The 23,990-nt window shown below is 43.3% G+C and overlaps 1 protein-coding gene across 2 annotated transcripts in view; it reads right to left on the reverse strand.

The window, feature by feature from the left end:
• LOC137348065 (rho GTPase-activating protein 27-like) overlaps window positions 1-23,990 on the reverse strand; it is a 212,896-nt gene that overhangs the window by 12,620 nt on the left and 176,286 nt on the right. For both annotated transcript variants that reach the window (XM_068013210.1, XM_068013212.1), the window contains 7 exons: window positions 21,609-21,707; window positions 20,339-20,435; window positions 17,590-17,718; window positions 15,659-15,757; window positions 11,195-11,272; window positions 9,312-9,446; window positions 6,560-6,665 (listed from right to left, as the gene is read on the reverse strand). In XM_068013210.1, coding sequence (XP_067869311.1) covers window positions 6,560-6,665; window positions 9,312-9,446; window positions 11,195-11,272; window positions 15,659-15,757; window positions 17,590-17,718; window positions 20,339-20,435; window positions 21,609-21,707 — 743 coding nt within the window. The remainder of the gene's footprint in view (window positions 1-6,559; window positions 6,666-9,311; window positions 9,447-11,194; window positions 11,273-15,658; window positions 15,758-17,589; window positions 17,719-20,338; window positions 20,436-21,608; window positions 21,708-23,990) is intronic.

The following is a 23,990-nucleotide window of genomic DNA, read 5'->3' on the forward strand; positions in this document are numbered from 1 at the left end:
AGAGCACAAATAGAAATAAATAAGTACAATCAGATAGCCATTACAGAGACATGGCTGCAGGATGACATAGATTGAGACCTGAATATTGAAGGGTACATGACATTTAGGAAGGACAGGAAGCTAGGAAAAGGTGGAGGTGTAGCTCTATTAATTAATGATGGTATTAGTGCAATAGAGAGGGATGACCTAAGTTCAGGAGACCAGGATGTAGAAGCAGTTTGTGTGAGATGAGAAATCATAAAGGCAAGAAGTCACTTGTGGGAGTGGTGTACAGGCCACCTAACATTAACCATACTGTAGGACAGGGTATAAAGCAAGACATAATGGCAGCTTGTCAGAAAGATACAGCGATAATTATGGGGGATTTTAACCTACATATAGACTTGAAAAATCAGATGGGCACCTAGATAGCCTAGGTAAGGAGTACATAGAATGTTTCCAGGATAATTTCTTGGAACAATACATTCTGGAGCCAACCAGAGAGGAGGCTATGCTAGACCTGGTATTGTGCAACGAGATGGGATTAATTAATGGCCTCATAGTTAAGGCGCCCCTAGGTAGCAGCAATCATAATATGATTGAATTTTACATTCAGTTTGAGGGAGAGAAGAGTGAGTCCAAGACTAGTATTTTAAACTTAAATAAGGGCAATCATGTGGGCATGAAAGCAGAGCTAGCTAAAGTGAACTGGCAAATCAGGTTAAGGGATAGGTCAATAGTGATGCAGTGGCAGACATTGAAGGGGATATTTCAGAGTACACAGAATAGATACATCTCAATGAGAAAGAAAAATTCCAAGGGTGGGACCCGCCATCCGTGGTTAACTAAAATAGTTAAAGATAGTATCAAACTTCAAGAAAAAGACTAAAGTTGTGCAAAGATGGGAGGCAGGTCAGAAGATTGGACAAAATATAAAAAACAGCAAAGAATGACTAAAAGATTGATAGGGAAGGTAAAATTAGAGTACAAGAGAAAGCTAGCTAGAAATATAAAGTTTATATATTATATAAATATAGAGTTTTTATAGATATTTTAAAAAGAAAAGAGTTAACAAAGTGAGCGTTGGTCCTATAGAAAGTGAGTCTGGGAATTAATAATGGATAATAAGGAGATGGCAGATGAATTGAACAGATATTTTGCATCGGTCTTCACTATTGAGGATACAAGTAACATCCCAGTATTAGCTGTAAGTCAGGAAATGGAAGGGAGGGAGGAACTCAAGAAAATTACAATCACCAGGGAATTGGTACCGAACAAATTGTTGGAGCTGCGGGCTAACAAGTCCCGGGTCCTGATGGACTTCATCTTACGGTCTTAAAAGAAGTGGCTAGTGAGATAGCTGATGCATTAGTTTCAATTTTCCAAAATTCGCTAGATTCAGGGAAGGTTCCGTTAGATTGGAAAATAGTGAATGTATCTCCTTTATTCAAAAAGGGAGGGAGACAGAAAGCAGGAAACTACAGGCCAGTTAGCTTAACATCCGTCTTAGGGAAAATGTTAGAAGCTATTATTAAAGACATTATAGCAGAGCATTTAGAAAAATTCAAGGTAATCAGGCAGAGTCAACATGGTTTTGTGAAAGGGAAATCATGTTTAACCAATTTATTGGAGTTCTTTGAGGGAGTTACATGTGCTGTGGATAAAGGGGAACTGGTGGATGTATTGTACTTAGATTTCCAAAAGGCATTTGATAAGGTGCCACAAAGATTATTGCAGTAAATAAAAGCTCATGGTGTAGGGAATAACATATTGGCATGGATAGAAGATTGGCTAGCTAACAGGAAACAGAATGTAGGCATAAATGAGTCATTTTCTGGTTGGCAAGATGTAAGGAGTGGTATGCCTCAGGGATCTGTGCTGGGGCCTCAACTTTTTACAATTTATATAAATGACTTAGATAAAGGGACTGAAGTTATGATGCTAAATTTGATGATCACACAAAGATAGGTAGGAAAGTAACTTGTGAAGAGGACATAAGGGGGCTACAAAGGGATATAGATAGGTTAAGATAGGCAAAGACCTGGCAAATGGAGTATAATGTGGGAAAGTGTGAAATTGTCCATTTTGGCAGGAGGAATAAAACAGAAGCATATTATCTAAATGGTGAGAGATTGCAGAACTCTGAGATGCAGAGGGATCTGGGTGTCCTAGTGCATGAATTGCAAAAGGTTAGTATACAGGTACAGCACGTAATTAGAAAAGCTAATAGAATGCTATTGTTTATCGCAAGGGGTATTGAATACAAATGTAGGAAGGTTATGCTTCAGCTATACAGGGCATTGGTGAGACCACAATCTGATGTACTGTGTACAGTACTGGTCTCTTTATTTAAGGAAGGATGTAAATGCTTTGGAGGCAGTACAGAGAAGGTTTACTAGATTAATACCTAGAATGGGCGGGCTGTCTTATGAGGAAAGATTGGACACGTTAGGCTTGTATCTGCTGGAATTTAGAAGAGTAAGAGGTGACTTGATTGAAACATAAGATCCTGAGGGGTCTTGACAGGATGGATGTGGAAAGGATGGTTCCCCTTGTGGGAGAATCTAGAACTAGGGGTCACTGTTTAAAAATAAGGGGTTGCCCATTTAAGACAGAGATGAGGAGAAATTGTTTCTCTCAGAGGGTGTGTGAGTCTTTGGAATTCTCTTCCTCAAAAGGTGGTGGAAGCAGAGTCTTTTGAATATTTTTAAGGCAGAGACAGATAGATTCTTGATATGAAAGGGGGTGAAAGGTTATCGGGGATAGCTAGAAATCTGGAGTAACCAGTTCAGCCATGAACTTATTGAATGGCAGAGCAGGCTTGAAGGGCCGAGTGGCCTACTCCTGCTCCTGTTCGTATGTCCACTACTGACGCCTTTGATTTGTGAACAGTTCCTTGAGCACTGGCCATGGACCACAATATGATCAATTCATATTATCATCAGTTCTGATGAAAGGTCACTGACCTGAAATTGTAACTTTGCTTCTCTCTCCACAGATGCTGTCAGACCTGCTGAGTATTTTCCAGCACTTTTTGTTTTTATTCCACAATATGATCACTTATTGAAGTGGCAATACTTGAGTGAGCCTTGATCATGAATGTCAGAAGGCTGTTTGACTGTGTGAGGTACCAGAGCTGAGCCAAATTGCGTTCACACACACCTAAACATGCAGGAGTAGGAGCCCCAGTTGCCTTTCCATCCTTTAGACTGGGAACAATCAGGCAAACTATATCACCCTTGCCAATCAGGTAACTCAGCACAGACTGAGGACCAAACACGGGGCCTTTCTGGTCTGTATGTTTGTGTTTGCCTTGTTTATTATAACCCAGTGATAGCTTCTGAACACTATGCCATCTCATACACGCTCCTTTCCTTCTCCCTGTATCCTCAGGGTACACTGTGCCATCTGCTACTCTGAATGATTTTATTCCAGAACCTCAGAAAGCTGGAATTCCTTATACCTCTTTTCCTTACAATCTACAATTTTAAATCCAAAGCTTGACATCATCTGACCACTACTTCGTCATTTACTGAATTTTCCCTCTTACTCTTTTCAACTTTCTTGCACAATAGGTTTTGGCCCTTTATCTAGTTATCTCAATTTGAATAAACAATCCTTGATGATCAACTACCCTGTGAACATCCACATGAAGTAAACCCAGTCCTATACTGCCCTGCCAACACTATGTGCAGTGTGATCAGGTACAAGGTGTTTCTGGAGGAAAACTCTAGTTGAAGCTCTGGGTGGTATTGCAGCATGTGAAGTGGACTATAAGGTTAAAGGATTGGAGAGCTATCTAACACTAGCCTCGGAATGCTGGAGTGAAAAAGAAACTTGCATTTTTCATAGTGCCTTTCACAACCTCAGAATGGCACAAAATACTTCACAGTCAATTCAGCACTTTTAAAAAAAAAAGTTAGTCACTGCTATTATGCAGGACATGTGGCAGCCAATTTGCATACAGCAAGATCCCACAGAAAAAAATAAGATAATGACAAGATCATTTATTATATTGATATAGTTGAGGGATAAAATTTGGCCAAGACACCCAGGAGAACTCCCCTACTCTTCTTTAAAGGGTGCCATAGGATCTTTTATGTTCACGAGAGGACAAATAAGTCTTTGATTTAGTGTCTCATCTGAAAGATGGCACCTCTGGCAGTGCAACACTCCCTCAGTACTGCACTGAGGTGTCAGCCTAGATTATGCGTTCAAGTATATGTTAGGCTATGAGAAATTCCTGAATCATGTGTAAAATTCTCAACACAAAACTTCCTCCTGGGAACTTTACTAGTGAGTGCAAACCAAAGGATGTGATATGATGCTACTACTACTACATCAGGTGTTGGATGGTCACCAGTGGAATGATTCTAACTGTTCCCTCTGGGAAGGTAGTGTAACAAAGTTGATACCAGATCTCAGGAATCAAAGCTCTGAGAAAAGGCTGGGCTTTTTTCATTTGAACAATGCAGATTATGAAGTGACATAATAAAAGTATTTAAAATTACGAAAGGCTAAGACAGGGCAGATAGAAACTGTTTCCAATAGCTCAGGGATCGAGAATGATGGGCTGTAGATATAAGACTAAATGCAGCAAAATTTAGAATGGGGGCAGGAAAAATCTTTTCATTCAGAGAGTAATGAGATTACATAACATAGGAACAGGAGTAAGGCCATTTAGCCCCTCGACCTTGTTCCGCCATTCAATGAAATCATGGCTGATCTGCTACTTAACTCTATATAGCTGCCTTTTCCCCATATCCTTTATTGCCATTAGTTAACTAACATCTATCGATCTCAGATTTAAAATTTATAATTGATCCAGCATCAAATGACGTTTGCAGAAGAGAGTTCCAAAATTCTCCCTACCTTTGTTTGTTTAAGTGTTTCCTAATTTCACTCCTGAAAGATCTAATTGTTAGACTATACCCCCTAGTTTTAGACTTTGCACTCAGTGGAAAGAGTTTCTCTCTACCCTATCTGTTTCCCTTAATATCTTGAAAACTTTGGCCAAATCACCCTTTAACCTTCTAAATTCCAGGGAATACAACCTTAGTTTGTTTAACCTATCAATATCTCTTTGTGATGTTACTCTTCCATCTACACTGTTTACAAGGCCTCTCATCTTTGTTTCATCGGCAAATTTGGATATGAGGCTTTCTATCCCATCATGTAAGATGTTAATGAATGCACTGAATAGTTGAGGCCCCAACACAGAGCCTTGCAGAACACCACAAGTTAACATTTGTTAGTGGAATTAATTTCGAGGTTTAGTGGTTGAAGTAGAAACTATGTCAACATTCAAGATTAGATTGGAAAGGTGGAAGAAGGAAATGAAGTTGAAGGGATAATGGGAACAGGGTGGGCAAATGTGAATGGAATTATTTACTTGCAATCAGGGTAAACACCAACATGGGTTGGTTGGGCTGAATGCCTGGTTTACGTATTGCAGCTTCTATGTATTTCTATGTCTGCCTGTTTTTATTGAAGAATGTTCTTCTCAAAATGATGGAGATTGAGAAAGCTGTGCAAATAAATGATTTCCACCGACAAAGAATTCACAAACTAAAAGAGTAATGATGTGGGTAGCCAATTAGGCTCAATAAACCCACCTAAAGGAGGCCGACTGGGATTTCCGAGTTGGCCTCCTGTTTGCCGACACGACGGGGGGCACACAGCAGCAGGGTGGGGGTGGGGGGCGCAGGTGGTGCAGTGCTCCAGGCAGGCTTACAGGCCCTCCCTGCCTGCCTGGGTGCAAGTGCAGTCAAAGTCCACCCTGTAGAGGGGATTCCACTACCAGCCCCGCAGTGGTGGTCAGGCTGCTGAATCTGTTCTTTATTTAAAGTTTTTAAAAAGTTGGCGACAGGGTGCCTCCATGTTGAAACGCCCTATCAGTTATTTACCCTTTACTGCAGCCTGCTGTTCCTCTCAAGCTGGAAGGCCTCTGATTGGCCCTCCAGCTTCAAGAGTCTGCCTGCATCCTTAATTGGGCAGGGAACCTGTCTCCATGGCATTTAAAGGGACACATCCATGAAAATCCCAGGTCAGTGACTGTTTCCCCTTCCGGGACAGGTTCAGGACCGGGAAATAGTCCCAACTCCTGTTTCCTGTCCCCACTGTGTACATTCCGCCAATAATTTAGAAGTTAGGAATAAATAGAATGTCAAATAGCTCTGCCTGAACTAAGAGAATTAAAGATATGCAATGAGTTAAAAGGAATGATGAAAACAGTTTAATAAGTTCAAGAAACAACTGGATGTGTTTCCAGAGAAAGCTGTGCTCGAAGAATCTGGGGAGAAGATGAGTTTTAAAGAACCACTTTGTGTTTGTCAGTCCAAATGGAGATTTTCTGTTCTTGAAGTTTCCTATTGGTTATGGTGCCAGCAACTACCAGGGTCCATTTTCCAAAGACAGCTGTCCTTGTTGCAGATGGGCTAAACTGCTGCACCAACTAAGAGCATTAAAGGACACAAAAGACTGAGGTGCAACAGAAACTAGTAAATCGTATAAGTTCACTTTCATCGCTTTTTGGCATTTCACACAATGTACCTCATCCAGAGTGAAAGCAGGTACTCACTTGCACAGGTGTTTGAAGAGAACTTGCATGGTATCATGGTTGGGTACAGGGAGTGAATGGATTAAATCTTTCATATATGTCAAACGTTGACCAGGATCTCCCAGTTCTGTAAAAAAAAAAGGAAGCATTTTGAAAGGGGGCAGGAACATTCAATCCAGTTTTTGAGAAAAAAAAGGACTTTCTCTCAGTTTTTGCCCCAGTTATGTTTTCTTGTGCCGTGTACCTTTTAGGGTTGATAGGTAGGCAATTTACTTGTAGGCCCTGAAAATGTCAATCTGACAAGGGTTCAGATGAAGTGCACGACAGCACATGACAACACAGTCCAGCTGAGTGGCAGCTTACCATGACAAAGTAAACAGGAGCCCCCTTTCTCATTCAATCTAGTTTATAGATGGTGATCACCAAAGGAACACCAGGAGTAGACAGGATTCATTTATTTTACACGGGGGTTGTTAGAACATGTGACATCAGCCTAAAATGTAAACTGTCTCTCTCTCCACAGATGCTGCCGGACCTGCTGAGTATTTCCAGCATTTCTGTTTAAACTTAAAAGACACTGGGAAAGGCAGGGGAATGGGACCACGTTGAGATCGGAAACAGGTTTGTTGGGCTGAAGGGCCTCCTTCTGTGCTATAAAATTTATACAAAGTCACCTCAGCAACACAAAGCATTTTCTTTTTCCTTTCCTATCCCCAGTTCCAATACAATGCAAACCTTCTTGCAACATGTTTTATTGAATTGTGGTATACTGATATTGACTGCTTATTACATTTTCAAACCCTATTCCTTTCAATACTGAGTAGAAGATTAATTTTTTAAAAAGGTGTGTTAAATTTCCCATTTTCTAAAGGATCCTGCTTTTGTCTGCAGGATATGACCCTTCTAAAAGGAGACCGAGGAGAAAGAGAAGTACATGGCTTGTTCACAATACACCACTAATGTTTCTTGTACCTAGCTGCCAGGAGGCATTAGGGACCATCTAGGTCTGACTGTCCGCCCTGAAGGAGATCTTGCAGCCTCTGACTGGAAACCTCAGCCTGCTCTTAAGTAGTCAGACTAAACCCATATCAGCACTTTGAGGCATTGTGTGCTACCCACTACTAAATTACTGAAACAACACAACTTGCATTCATATAGCGCCTTTAACGTAAGGGCCGTTATCAAACAAAATTTGACACTGAACCACATAAGGACATATTGGGACAAGTGACCAAAAGCTTGGCCAAACAGGATCCCTATTTTGCTGATTTTTTGGACACTTGGATACAATTTTCCACAGTTTTCAGGTACCTGCTGCAAGCCACTACAGACCTGACACTTTGCTTCAACATAAACACAAGGAAAAACAAACTGATTCACAGTATGGATTTCCAAGGTTCACTACTCATTGTTTTTAAACCAAGCCAAGAAAGAGAATAAGTGAAAGATTGGATTGAACTGTAAATTGTAAATGATACAACTGCTAACTCTGGTAATTAAAAGATAAACCAATAAAGTACTGACCTTTGGTCAGGTTAGTTATAAATTTTGAAAATGTACTTTTTACAATCTGTATCCATGATGTGGGTGAGAGGACTGAATGTAATGTGTCCAAGTTTGCTGACAATTCAAAGCTAAGTGGAAAAGTAAGCTGTGAGGAGGGCATACAGATATATACAGGTTAAAGAGCAGGTAAGAAGGTGGCAGCTGGAGTATAATGTAGGGAATGCAAAATTATCCACCTTGGCAGGAAGAATGGAAAAGCAGATTTTTTATTTTAAAAAGATGACAAACTAGTAAATGCTGGTGTTCAGAAGGATTTGGATGTCCTTGTACACGAGTCACAGAAAGTTAATATGTAGGGACAGCAAGCAATTAGGAAAGCCAATAGTATGTCAGCCTTGAGTTGGCGCACAAGAATAAGGAAGTCTTTCATGGGATAAAGTGTTTTGTTCTTATTTACAACCAAACAGTTCCCACTGACCTCACCATTTTCTCCCTCACCACCTCAATTCCCTTCAGTGGGTTTATCCAGCTCACAAATATCTCCGTAGAAACCAGCCATTTTCTGGGGGGGGTTTTGCTCAAAAAACAAGGGAGGGGCATTTAAACAAGTTAATAGGTAACAGCTATAAACAGCCTCCCTACATCAGACATGATATCTGCCTCGTTCTTCCCACTGACAAAGTACACGAGAGGACAAATATCATACATACAAACTTGTACTCTCACTGCTTCATCTCATGGGCCAAATACATTACATTTCATACAAAATAATAAGTATTAAGAGTGCTATTTTGCTGTACAGAGCAAAGGAGAACTTCATTCCTGAACTCAGCCTACCAACAGTCCTAGAACAACAGTGGCTTTAAGTCTCCCTGTGTGATATTAGTAATGAATATGTTGATGGCTAGAGGAATATCAAATGAATGCAATATCTGCATATTATATCTGCAGTGCATTCACTTCTTATCCATAAATTTTGCTTCTTGCTATCAATGTTTTGTCAGCCTTTCCGAATGCAATGTCAACTGTCATAATATAGTTGCAGGTTCTAGTCACTAGTTGGCTCTGTGGAATAAGTTTCTGAAGTCTCTCTCCCAACGTTGTCACCACCTTGTATAAAAAAAACTTATAATCGTCAACTGACCGTGGGCAATGTCACACACAATTTACTAATTTTAATATATCTGTAGCCTGTTAACAGGAACAGCAACTGGGGTGCTAAGATGGGCAATATAATCACAAAGATAAACATTCCACTTTTACTTACTCATCGCGCTAATGAAACTATCAAAATAGTTGAATGGGAAGAGTGGCTCAGCCAGCTCTCGGAAGAAGAGTTTCAAAGCCCCCGTGATAACATGGACATCATCCCATGGACCATCCTCTAGGTTCACATTTTCATCTGTGCAGAGAGAGAAAGTAGAAGAAAAGAATTAATAAGTTAAACTTCAACAGAGCCACCACTGATAAAGACTCAACCTTGATGGGGTTACCAACTGGTTCCTTGATGCCTCATTTGTTGTGGTTAATAAGGCATGCAGACCAGGAAGTTCCCTTGTTCAAATCCTGCATAATGCTGAGCAATCCCTAGGCTGGTGGACCTCAGCAATGCAGTGGTGGGATCACTCCAATTGGAAAATATGCCATGTTTCCATTCCTAATTGCCACCCAGTAACTTGCTGCTGGAATCTGTGCTTGGGGATATAGGATGAGGAGAAGGTTGGGATTAGACGGGATCGCCACACGATCAAGTAGCTTTCTGACTCTCACTGCAAACTTTTGCACAAAGAATGACCACTTGGGGGAGATGATGCCACTCTAGAATGAGTCAGTATCTTTGCTGGGTGTGCAGAAAATTGGAATAACATTGAGATAAGCTTTCACTTCGCTTTTTTCAAAATGAATTGGTAGGATGTGGGCATTGGTTGCTTACCCCTAGGACTCAATAGCTTGCTTGGGCACTTCAGAGGGTAATTAAGAATCACATTTAGGTCAAATCAGGTAAGAACAACAGGTTTGGTTCCCTAAAAGGCATGGTAAGCTAACTGAGTCTTCAATGACAATGATCAGCTTCATGGCTCACTTGTACTGTTACCAACTTTTTATTTAAACTGAATTCAAATTCACAGACTGTCATGTTAGGATTTGAACTCATAATCTCTGGACTACCAGCTCAATAATTCAACCACTGCACTACCCACTTTCTGGTTTAGAAGCCTTTTTTGTCAACAATAATATGTTTGCAGCGTTTAGACATGATTTTTATTTCTAGTACACTCTTTTGTCTGAGGCCCGATTAGCCACTTCTGGAAATAATTTAGCTAGACCCAGGAGGTTCCAAGATCCATAGGGATGAAAAGCAGTGTATAATTTCTCATTGAATTATTTGGAGTTATCCAACTTTGCAAAACTGCATCATTTAGAAGTGTAATATGAATCTGAAATCAAATTCAAAATTACCTCACTTGACTAATCATCCCTTATCTTCCTTGCTGTATCCATCAGGTGAACAACAGGCTTTTAAAACCAAACAATGATTTAAAGCTATGATTTAAAATAGGGAGGCAACTTCTCCCTAACATTCACTCTGGAATCAAGGCTAGATTGATTCTAAAAGAGAAAAACTCTGCTACCCATGTCCTAATTCACATCAAGTCCTATTTATCCATCAGCCCTGTGCTCTCTGACCTGCATCGACTTTTGGTCCAGCAACACCTCAAATTTAAAATTCTCATCCTTGTGTTCAAATCCCTCCATAGCCTGGCCTCTTATTATCTCATAACCTTCTCCAGGCTTACAACTCTTCAAGAACTCTGTGTTCCTCAAATTTTGGCCTCTTGTACATGCCTGATTTCCTCCAATCCACTACTGGCGACCATGCCTTCAGCTGTCTAGGTCCTAAGCTCTGGGATTCCCTCCCTAAACCTCTCCTCCTCTTTCTTCACCTTGAAGATGCTCCTTAAAAGCTACCTCTTTGCTCAAGCTTTTGCTTGCTTCTTCGAATATCACCTTAGGTGGCATAGTATCAAATGTTGTCTGATTAGGCTCCTGTGAAGCATTTTGGGAGGTTTTACTACATTAAAGGTGCTATCTAGGTACAAGTTTTTGTTGTAGTTCGAACAAGCTCTTCAGTGTGTGATGGACTCTCACCGTGATTGACTTTGAAACGTAGCTTCTGTATGATAGCCAGATTTCCACTGACTCGGTACAAGCCATCAATATCCAAACCTAACCAGAGAGAAAAGGAGGTCATTGTGAAGTCTTTACATGTCACAGCGTTCAGTCAGAAATCAGAGAATCTTGGTGATAACAGACCCGAAGGGTTTACACAAGTATGTCAAGGAACGACAACGTCATGTTATAATGCTTCAGTACCAAATACAAAATAGACATCAGATACTATGGTATCGGAAGTATACTCCGCATTGGTGTGTGAACTAATACATAGGGAATGATATAGATCAGGGTTGTGCAACCTTATCGGGTGGCGGGACAACATTACAATTTTTGTCTTACATGGGGGGCCAGTGAGACAATTTCAGAAAGATAAAGGCATTAAAAATTTATCTTACTATTAATCAAAACAACTACAAATGTGCATTTTTGTGAAGAAGCTTTAAATGAGAAGATTAATTTATTGACTTACTTTCTCATCACTATGTTGGACCCTGATTTAGTGAGATACCTGACATTTTATTGCTTGTACAAGTAGTCAATGTTTGCCTGCACACTTATTATAGTAATGTGGAGTATTCCAAATAGATATCCATCTGTTAGTAGTGATCTTGATCACTCTCTCCCCCTCTTTCTCTGACTCTCTCTCTGCTGTTGCCCCACTCTGTGTTGTTTTACTCTCTTTGTGTCCCCCCTTTCTCTCTCTCTCTCACTCTGCCCCCTCTCTCTCTCACTCTGCCCCCTTCTTTCTGACCCCCCCCCTCTCTGTCCCCCTCTCTCTCTCTTTCTGTCCCCCTCTCTCTCTCTCTCTCTCTGTCCCCCCACTATCTCTCTCTCTCTCTCTGTGTCCCCTCTCTCTCTATCCCTCTCTCTCTCTGTCCCACTCTCTCTATCTGCCCCCTCTCTCTCTATCCATCCACTCTCCCTCTCTCCCTCTCTCTATCTGTCCTCCCTCTCTGCTCCCCTCTCTGTCTCTATGTCCCCCTGTCTCTCTCTCTCTGTCCCCTCCCTCCATCCCCCCTCTCTCTCTCTATCTGTCCCCCCCCTCTCTCTCTCTATCTGTCCCCACCCCCTCTCTCTCTCTCTGTCCCCCCTCTCCCTGACAGTTGCAGGGAGTGGGAGTGCTCAGCACAGACGGTTAGTGGTTGGTCAGTTTTTTTAAAAACATTGCACTGTCAGTTTCACAGCTGACAGCTGCTGACATCGGGAACAGTGGTTTCTGAACTTCGACAGACTTGGGCTTTTCTGACGGCCTTTTTAAAAAATGTCGGAAAGCCCCGAATCTGTCCAAAGTTCAGAAACCGCGGTTTCCGCTCTAATGCAGCACCTGTCAGCTGTGAAACTGACTTGCGATTTTTTTTAAAGCCGGTCTAGAAAAAGACGACAATGGAAAAGTTCTCATCTGTGAAATACATCTGCGGGCCGGATGGAAACCTTTGGCTCATGGGCTGTATGTTGGACAACCCTGATATAGAATGTACAGCACAGGAACAGGCCATTCGGCCCAACTGGTCTATGCTGGTATTTATGTTTCACATGAGGCTCCTCCCATTCCTCTTCATCTCACCCTATCAGTATATCCTTCTATTCCTTTCTCCCACATGTGTTTATCTAGCATCTCCTTAAAAGTATCTATGCTATTCACCTCAACTGCTCTTTGTGGTATCAAGTTGCACATTCCAAACACGCCCTGGGTAAGTACAAGCTAAAATTAAAAAAACATTTCAAAATGTCGGAAAGCCCCGAATCTGTCTGCAGTTCAAAAACTTTCAAAAAAGTTTTCCTTAATCTAGGCAGTGATAGTGAGACCTTAGCATACCTGGGCCTGACAGCAGAAAAATGTTCTCCAAGATACAGCCACATCAATTCCCCATTACATATATTCTTGATGATCAGTAATAACCCATAATAAGTCTGTTTCCAGAGGCAGGCCAAGTTTGTATATGTTTTGGCTTTAGGACTAGGTTATAAGATTTGGAAAACATGTTTTGCACCTAGCTTTTCCATCTCACCCCAAAGTGTTTCAAGTGTGACAAATGTAAGTGTCACACAGAAAAGCATGTGCCGCACTTGGCCATGCATGATTCCACTCGTACTAATCTGAACATTTTCACATTGCCTTCCCTTCCTGCCCAAGTGCTGTCACCTTTGGCGTCCCCAAGGTTTAATCCTTGGCCATTTCCTGTTGGTGACATCATCTGCAGGAAATGGGTCAGTTCCCATATGATACCCAACGTGGAGCACCGAGTGGGGAGCAGGTAGCGGATAACAAGGACACAGAAACAGAGAAAGGGGGGCAAGAGAGAGAGAGAGGGAGAGGGCAGGAGAGGGAGGGCAGGGAGGGAGGGAATGAGAGGGTGGGGGAGGGAGGGAGAGAGGGCGAGGGAGGGAGAGAGAGGGTGGGGGTCAGGGGAGAGAGGCAAAGGCAGAGGCTGATGGGTGGAGAGGTAGAGTGGGAGAGAGAGACAGGGAGACACACGGGGAAGGAGAGAGGGAGATCAAGATCTCTCCTGACAGATGGACATCTAGCCAGAACACTCCGCATCGCGACAATCAAATGTGTGGGACGAGATTAAGAACTTATGCAAGCTGGGTGGCACAGTGGTTAGCACTGCAGCCTCACAGCTCCAGCAACGTAGGTTCAGTTCTGGCGCACTGCCTGTGTGGAGTTTGCAAGTTCTCCCTGTGACTGTCTGGGTTTTCGCTGGGTGCTCCAGTTTCCTTCCACAGCCAAAGACTTGCAGGTTGATAGGTAAATTGGCCATTGTAAATTGCCTCTATTGTAGGTAGGTGGTAGGAGAATTGTGGGGATGTGGTAGGGAATATGGGGTTAATGTAGGATAAATAGGTGGTGATGGTCAGCACAGACTCAGTGGGCAGAAGGGCCTGTTTCAGTGCTGTATCTCTCTCTCTCTAGAAAAACCAATGTCAGGTATCTCAAGAACTTGGTGTTCAATATAGTGATAGGGAATTAAGTTAATAAATTAGTTTTTTATTTATAGCTTCTTCACAAAATGCACATTTGTTGTTCTTTTGATTAATAGTAAGATACATTTTTAATGCCTTTATCGTCCCAAAATTTGCTCACCGGCCCCCTATGTAGGACAATAATTGTAATGTGGCACCTCACGTGAAAAGGTTGGATACCCCTACTCTACCATTTCCCTTGCCCTTACGACCATCCCCATGCAGTCAGAGTGCCCGCCTAGAATCAAGCCATAGAAAGGAAAGTTGGATATCAGAAAGACTGAACTCATTAGTTTATGCTACCCTGCGGCTGCCTTGGGTCTCACACCGTTTCCTCCAGGCTACAATGTGACCTCCTGCTATAGAGGCCAATTTCATGGTTCCCATGGAAGCCACTCTTCCAGGCTCCTTGTCAGGCCTCCTCTCTTCCGGCTTCAGCTCTGTTCATCCTGTGGTGTGAGGATTAAATGAGCAATGAATTCATTCAGCACCATGACTGGGAAGATTGGCTGGTATTCTGGAAAATAAGTGTTTTACAAGCAGCCAGATTTGTTCTTGGGAATCAGCTGATGAACTAGTCCCAATAAATGGAGCCTATAACTCCACCAAAAGCTCTGTAATTAGTTTGTTATTTTCAGTGAGAAAAAATAAAATAGAACAAACAAAAGTATCTCCCTTTCAGCCCTGCTCCTATTCTCACCTTCCGAGACAGTGGCTTCCCCTTTCCTTTCTTGCCTGAGTTTTCCACTCTCTTACTGGCCCAATCATTCCCTCATAACCCAAAATCTGGCCCATTACTTCCTTTCAGACCCTCGCACCCTGGATCTCTCTCACAGCTTCCTAATATGCCATCACTGGTTCAGCCACAGCTCCATCAAAGCGATAAAAAGACTAACTGTCTCAGAGCAGGGATACAAACTATTCCAGACTCTCACCTGCTCCCTACCAACACTGACCCTTCTCACCCACCCTTCTCTTTCCACCTCAGTGCTCAGGCCCCACCCAAGCTTCTGACCTCCTGTTCCTTCCTTTGCTTTCAAAAAGGAGCAAGATCACTTCTGCAGCTTTTGGTGCTTTGGATAGTGTGGGTGACCCACATAGGAGACAGGAGACAACGGGAAGGAAGGACTTACAGAAAGAAAAAGCAAAAGTGAGAAAAGATACAGAGCTGATGAGAAAATGCATGCGAGCCTTATAAAGAGAGATGAAGAATGGAACACAAACAGAAAGCAATAGAAAGAGTTCGAGAGAAAGAGTTGGAGAAGTAGAAAAAGAAAACAGAATGCAACAAAAGGATTGTTAAAGGAAGAGAAAGACGAGAATTTTTTTCTTCTGGTAATGATCGTGGAAGACCAGTGAATAAAATTAAAAGTGGAGTAACGCCGCTGAAAAGATGTTCCACTGACAGCTAGCAGGAATAGTTCCTGAAAGGTGAACCTTTCACTGGTAAGTGACAGAATTCCCAACCATTACCTCGTTTCTCCACAGCTTGGATGCAATTTATCACAAAGTGTGGCACTGTGGTGTTTTCCCGCCTGCACAGATCCACCAAACCACAACCAAATACTTGATCTGTAAAACACAAATCGCAAAATGCTGAATCCCTGACCATTAAAAGAACCATGGCAGCTTCACTGGACATACACAATTGAAACTGGAAAAGTGAGTGAACATCAGAGCAGTTAAAGCATGGCCCAAGTCAGTGTTGTAAACTCTACAGATATACCAATGGTACCATCTTTCACACCAGTGTATACGGTTACTTGTATGGATGCCAGAGTACTCAGTCTACATTTATAGGGTCAATTTAATCAAAACAGGGTACATTTACACTAACATAATAAATGGGCACATACTTGTGTACTTAATCTACAATTCATATATATTCACAATAGCGTATATGCTTGCATTAACACTGGCAAAGTACACATCCCAAAATACCAGTTAAATTAACATGGCAGGAGGTTGTATACTGACATGCCTGTATGCAGTAATGTGATAATACACTAATAGTGGAATACCTGATTAGATATCTTCACCGGATACAGAACAAATGTGGACTATTAGAATATATACAGTGTCATAGTCATAAACGATTGGACTGATATTTCTAATGATATTCATATTCAACGAAATCAGCAGTCTGTATTGGGTAAGTCCGCATGTGATTTTCCTGATCATTCACTGAAACACCTCAAGCACCACTGAGATCTAGTATTACCCAATCTTTAAGACAAGGGCTGGGATTTTACAGGGCCTGAAGGAGTGTGCTGGGAGCTGGGTGTTGGTGGGGGGTGGGGGGGGTGTTAAATCGGGTGAGATTGGTAGGGGGTGGGGTTGTGGCTTGCCTTCCTGCCACTACTTGTATTTTACCATTGGCAGGGAAGGTGGCAGACAGCCCACCCACCCTTAGGTCAATTGAGGCCCTTAAGTGGCCAATTAAGGGTCACCTAAGGGCCTCTTCCTGCCACTGTTGGTATTTTACCAGTGACAGGTGGACACTTTGCCATGTGAGGGGACTGTCAAGAATACCCTGGCAGCCTGTGGGCTCATGGCAGTGGGGGGGGGGGGGGTCCTCCTGATCAGGCACGCTATGGGGCCCTCATGGGAGCAGCAAGAGCTGCTCCTGCTGAAATATAGGGATAAGGCGGGATGGTGGAGTTGAGGTAGAAGATCAGCCATGATCTTATTGGAATGGCGGTGCAGGCTTGGAGGGCCAAATGGTCTATTGCAGCTCATATTTCTTATGTTCTTATGATATCATCTGACATTTCCTGACCCAAACAGGTATTGTTTCCCGAGTATGTTTCACTCCATTTTTCTTCCTGTTTCTGTAGGAACACAGGCTTGGTTGGGAATGGGTGAGATGGGTCAAATATCCTTCTGCTGTGTTATAATTCCTGTCACTTTATGAGGCAGTCGAGACATATGGGAACTTGGAGCAAAAAGCAATGGATTTACTGAAAGAATATGCAGTATACCAATAATTTATAAACCTTTACTGGTTTTGCTTTTCTGCAGTTCTCGTCATTATGTGTATTTTTATGTGCTCTATTTATCTTTGAGACAGGATGTCAAATGTTGATAGTTAACTCACTGCAGCACGGTGTAGATTCTGTGGTTAGTTAGTAAATAGACTGGACTGTAAAGCCTTGCAGAATGGCTGGATTTGAGGTTTTCCTGTCTAAAAACAAATGCATAGCTCTCAAGCTGCAGGGTGAAGACGGTGACAGTTTTTCAGTCAATGATTATGCCAGTTTGGGAGTCTTGAGCAAAACTGCTGTTTTTCTTAGCTATTGTCAGAATGCCCCAATTAAAACAAGATGGCTGGCAGGGAATGGCAGCCAGCGGAATCCCCAGTGATCTTTGATTGTTGCTATGCAGTCCTGCATGCTCACCCTTACCTTGGATATAACCTTTTTCCCTCACACTCTGCAGGGTCGGCCTCCGCAGCAAGAATTTTTTTAATTTGGTCTTCACCTTCTTGTGGTCCGCAGTTTCAGCAGTGTTGACCACTGAGTGCCTGGGAGCAACTGCAGTAGAGAGATCAAAAGAAACAGAATTATTAGAGAGACAGTCATAGAGAGATACAGCACTGAAACAGGCCCTTTGGCCCACCGAGCCTGTGCCGACCATCAACCACCCATTTTATACTAATCCTACATTAATCCCATTTCCCTCTCACATTCCCACCTTCCCGCAATCCTCCTACCACCTACCTACACTAGGGGCAATTTACAATGGCCAATTTACCTATCAACCCGCAAACCTTTGGCATGTGGGAGGAAACCGGAGCATCCGGAGGGAACCCACGCGGTCACATGGAGAACTTGCAAACTCCGCACAGGCAGTAACCAGAACTAAACCCAGCTCACTGAAGCGGTGAGGCTGTGGTGCTAACCACTGCATCACTGTGCCGCCCTATACTTGGCATCATTTCCAGTACAGCAGGAGCAAGGTAGCTCGGAACATAGCACAAAATCAAAACCAATCTTTGCATCACCAAAAAGCAAGATGTTGTTGATATTTCAAGGTGGAGGTTCCCTATCAGACCTGCTGTGTGGTTCAGCATTTTATTCATCAAATAATACTGCACAGAAGGAGGCCATTTGGTCCATCAAGCCCGTGCCACCTCTTTGAAGGAACTATCCAATTAGTCCACTTCCCTGCTCTTTCCCTATCGCCCTACAAATGTTCCCCTTCAAATATTTTGAAAGTTATTATTGATTCTCCTTTCACCGCCCTTTCAGGCAGTGCATTCCAGACTTACCAACATGCAGTGCAAAATAAATCATTGCGTCTCTCCACTGGGTCTTCTGCCAATTATCTTAAATCTCTGTCATCTGGTCACTGACCTTCCCGCCTAATGCTCCCACTAAGCTATACGGGTGGATGGTCATGCAGTAGCTTGAAAGGGACCATGCAGGCCTTGTTCTCAGCTGCGCAAGAAATCTAAAGGGATCGCGCACAATGACTACGTTTTAAAGAAAACATTGCTCCTGCCACTCAAAACATTTGCTCCTTATTTAATTATTGTTTCTTTCCCAAATTTCCAGCATTCAAAGCTTGGTCCTGAGATTCCATGGGGTGTGGTGAGATGTGGGGAGGGCTTCACAGCCAATGAAGTATTTTTGAAATGCAGTTCCTATTGCAAATTAGGGAAACATGGCAGTCAAAATACACACAGCAAGATCCCACAAATATCAATGCGAAAAATGACCAGATAATCTGGTTTAATAGTGTTGCTTGAGGAGTAAAAGTTGGCAAAAAGTCCTTTGCTCTTCTTTGAATTGTGCCATGGGATCTTTTACGTCCATCTGAGAGGGAAGTCAAAGACTTACCATCTCATCCAAACATGGCATTGCCAACAGTGCAGCCTGCCCTCACTACTGCACTGGAGTGTCAGCCTAGAGTTTGAGCTCTAGTCTCTGAAGTGGTTCTTAAACCCACAACCTTCTGACTCAGAGGGGAAAGTGTTTTGGAAAGATTGGGATAAGAATGACAGATAGAACAGATTGCCAGGAAGGGTGAAACGAGGCCAGGACACTGGACTCATTTGAGAAATTGCTCGACATTGTAATGGAAGGGTTTTCATGGGAGGCTGAGATCAAATGAGCTGAAGGGCCTTCTTCATCCAAACTGATCGTGTGATATAGCAGTCCTTGACTTGGAACTATATTGCCATTCCTTCACTGTCGCTGGGTCAAAATCCTGGAACTCCTTCCCTAACAGCACTGTGGGTGTACCTACAACACATGGACTGCAGCGATTCAAGAAGGTGGCTCACCACCATCTTCTCAGGGGTAAATAGGGATGGGCAATAAATGTTGGCTTTGGCAGTGATGCCCACATCCCATGAATGAATAATTTAAAAAAACAGTAAAGTAGAAATGCAAATTCCAGACATTAGGCAATTATGTCCCCTTGGGCAAATTATTGAAAACAGGAACTGGACGCATATTACATACAAAAATAGGAAAGTCAAGGGTGGATTTGCACTTGCCACAGTTCAGACTGTCGAATTCCTAGGAGAGAAGCAGAGTGCATCGTCACTCTCAAAATGTCTGGAACTCTTGCTGCACAGACCCGGTGAAGCAATCTTATAAAGATAGCAGGGAAATAGAGGGAGAGGGCTGGGGAGGACATCAGAGGGGGAGCTGCAGATGGAGACCAGAGGAGATGGGGAGAGAAGGAGGTGGCAGAATCAGAACGGGAGGGGATAGGGTACTTACAGGTTAACATGTTTACATAAAATACCTTTTGCACTATTAATTTATTTTTGAGCAAGATCTATGACTTTGTTAAACTAACACCTGTAGGATTTTTATGCTGACATGTTAACCAATGTGGGAATTAAATTGTATAATATTCACAATATAACAAAGTATGTTAATAAAATTGATTTTTAAAATAGAACACGGCATGTTAATCGGGTATGACTTATTTAAACATCTAATAATGTGTGACATTCTGTATCATTGTATGACGTTGAAAGACTTGATTACTCTGTTCTGGGAGATCTGCCCACTTGTGTGACTTGATATTGGTTTTGGGGGTGTTAAGTTTAATTTTGTGACATAAATATCGGAAATCAGTCTGTCATTCAACCACTTGGTAAATAAATAAACTCTACAAACTCATCCAGAGACTTACTACGATTTTTCTTCTCATCCTTATCTTTGCTGTTGTATTTCTCAGGTCTGGTTGTATCAGAGGCAGCATCGATTTCATCAGCGCTGACTGCATCCAACTTAAAGGGAAATCAAAAGAAAAATCATTGAGACAATGACATGGAAGATGCGCATTTGTGGAGTAGAGAGCTAGCTTCAGTGACACACTGCAGGATGTTTCTGAGAGTTGTGACTGGGGGAGGATATTGGGAGAGGACAGGTCCGACCATGGCCCCACACCCATTTTCATATTCCACTAATTACCTGCAGGTCGGAACCAGCTGTATGCCTGCCATTTGTGATAATAATAGGCAAATAAAAAGAGAAAGATAAAAAGGTTAACAATTCTGCAGCTGGAAGGTCATTCATGATCAAAGATGCAAAAGCACCTCCCAAAACTGGGACCTCCACCATCTAGAGTGACAAGTGCGGTAGGTGCATGGGAACACCACCAACTCCAAGTTCCCCTTCAAGTCACGCACCATCTTCACTTAGAAATCTCACCTGTTCCTTCAATGTTGCTGGGCCAACATGCTGAATTCCCAACATAACAGCATTCTGGGAGCACGTTAACCACATGGACTGAGGCGGTTCAAGAACAGGGCTCACCAGCACCTTCTCAAGGACATCCGGGGAAGGGCAAATAATGCTGGCCTTGCCAGCGATGCCCATATCCCAAGAATGAATTACAAAAAATTCTTCATCACACATCGTAAATATATCCCAATTTTACAATTTTGGAAAATTTAAGTGACAGCTGCTTCTGGAAAGAGAGCTTTCCAAATAAATCAAGTTATTAAAACTATTGTGATTTTCTAAACAACTTTGACAATCAGCATGCAGTCTATCCTGGCTGCTGCTAACAAGTCAAAGGCACGTGTCAGACCTTTTCAAACATTTAAAACACAATCGGAGGGCAGGTGCTTCTGGGATTGGCTTTCAGACCAACCACCCATGAATGAAGTTTCATGACACATGTGGACCCTTCCATAGCCTGCATCACAGAGCAGCTTGGAGGAAAGACATTTTAAACTGCAGGTCTCCAGGAGGACAGGATATTAGATACATTTCTGAACAAGCAATACTCATCCTGTAGCAATCATTTTTAGTGAGTATGTTGAAGAGTTTAAACAGATTCTTTCTTTCCTTTTGTGGACAGTAAATATACTTCGGTTGAATATTCCCTGTCCACAATGCAATTCCTTATGTCCATCACATGTAAAATATGTTTTACTTCATTTTCAGTCACATACCTGTTGATGGATACTCTCATTGATCATCTTATACCAGTCCCCGATGACAGACTCTGTATCATACTGTATGAGATACTCTGAGCCCCCTCGGGTTTTCAACTGAAAACAAAAGTACACAGTCTTAATATCCTGCATATGAAGCTGAGATACCAGTCTGGATGCATTACGGGGATTACTTTGGGGGTTGAACACAGCAGGAGAAAATCCCTTGGGGCTCCCACTCCTGATCACTGGAAAATATTCCATATTGGGCTCAGCTGTTAATCCTTCTGAATAACCCAATAATAACCATCCTCACTCACACATTGGGAACGGTCAATTGGAAAAGGCACTGGACAACCATGGACCTTCTCTCGAGCACCTTTGGAACAAGAATGGAGATAAATAATGGGACAAAAATGTTGTCATTCATCTGCAGTTTCACATGTCCAAAATTAATAATTTTTAAAGGGGCGCATGGGTTTCCAGCATCTTCAGAAACAGGTCAGCTGAAGGCAGGCGGTAAAGCATGGGGAGCCAGTCATGGCAACCCCAGGGCATCACCCTAGCCCCATAAGATGGTCAGCGGGGCAAAGGGGCACTCGACACTTGGCAAGGCGATGACCTTGCTGCAATGCTGGTGGCAGGGAGAGTGGACACTCAGCACCCAGGCTTTGCATGGTGTCGGCACTTACCCCGGCATCGTGGGGGCAGAAGAGCAGGGGGCAAGGCTGCCAAGGACAATTGGGTGGCCACTTGTCCAAAAGGAAGGATGCAGCTGGCAATGGGAGCATGACTGTCAGATTTTGGGCCCAGTGGCAATGAGGAGAAAAACTGTTCACAGGACACTGGGCATCAGGAGGGCATGGGAGAGAAAGGAAGGGCAGGAAAGCCACGAAGGCCAAACCCTCAACACAGGATCAATTGCCGAAGACGGAGATACCTGGAGATGATCAAGAACCAGTAATGCAGGAGACTGCGACTCTCCAGACAGATGGTCACAGACAACTGTGACCTCGTCACCAAAGACCTCACACCTGGCAGCACTGGTCACTATGCACTGCCAGCAGCTGCCAAAGTCACTGCAGCCTTGAACTTCTTCGCTTCTGGGTCCTTCCCAGGATCATCTGCAGACCTTAGTGGCATCTCAGAAATGGGTGCACACCACTGCATCTCACTTGTCACTGATTCCCTCTTTGCCACAGCTGGACAGCATGTTAATTTAACAACAGAAATGGCCTCGGAGGGACAGAGTGCATTAGGATTTGCCTCCATCGCTGGATTCCCCCAGGTGCAGGCCATCAAAGCACCCAGGGTTTCTATTCCCTCAATGTTCAACTGGTCTGCCATCACAACCAAGAGCTTCCTCCATGTGTGTGCTAGCTTTCCTGGCAGCTGCCATGACTCTTACATCCTCTGCCAGTCCAGACTGCCTCAGATTTTCACTCTAACCCCCAAAGTGTGTGGATGGATCCTAGGGGACAAAGGTAATCCCTTGAAGAGATAGCTACTCACCCATCTACGGGAGCCCCCCAGAAGCACAGAAGTGATAGAACCAATGCCAGCTGCTCAGTAAGACAACCAATGAGCAGTCCATCGGTGCTGCCGATTCCAATGCCTGGACTGATCAGTTGATGACCTACAATACACTCTGCAAGGGGCTGGGTATTGTGGTGGTCTGCTGCACTGTCCATAACATGGCTTTCCAGAGGTGTGGACCTTGAGGACAGTGAGGGCCTGAAAGGTGACACCTCATTGGGGGAGGAGCAAGAGATGAGGAGGAAGAGGAGGTGGGGGACAATGACACTGAACAGAGAGGTGCCCCTGTTGCATGATGAGATGGCTTTCTCCTGCCACCCTCTGGAAAGTGGATCTCTCTCACAACCTCTAGCGTTAGTCCAGTTTGGCATCGATGAAGCAAAGGTCTGCCCTGTCACTGATGCCAGGCCTCCAACACCCTGTGACAGCTTGCCTCCCTCTGGTGCAGTTGAAGGCTTTGTCACAAACCATAGATCTCTCTTTCAGGACAACCAGCACACTCAGTAATGGCTGCCGTGGGAGTTTAAATGAGTCCCACACTTCATCTGGCCCACCTCTGTTCTCGTTTCCACTGGCTCTAAGTGGACAGGAAATTTGTTTCCATACCAATTAAGGGTTCCCACACAAAAATCTTAGCCTTAATCAATTTCACGCCAGGAAGAGTGGGGGGAGTGCCCGCTGTCTGCATCTGTCAGAAAGAGAGGGAGCGGAGAGAAAGAGGGAGAGGGGGAGAGAGGGGGGAGGGGGAGGAGAGAGGGGGAGGGGGAGATAGAGAGCGGAGAGAGAGCAGGGAGAGAGAGAGAGAGGGGGGGTAGAGAGATGGACACAGAGGGGATAGTGGGCTGAGAGATGGACACAGAGAAG

Source organism: Heterodontus francisci, chromosome 33, assembly GCF_036365525.1.
Source record: "Heterodontus francisci isolate sHetFra1 chromosome 33, sHetFra1.hap1, whole genome shotgun sequence".
NCBI classification, from domain to species: domain Eukaryota; kingdom Metazoa; phylum Chordata; class Chondrichthyes; order Heterodontiformes; family Heterodontidae; genus Heterodontus; species Heterodontus francisci.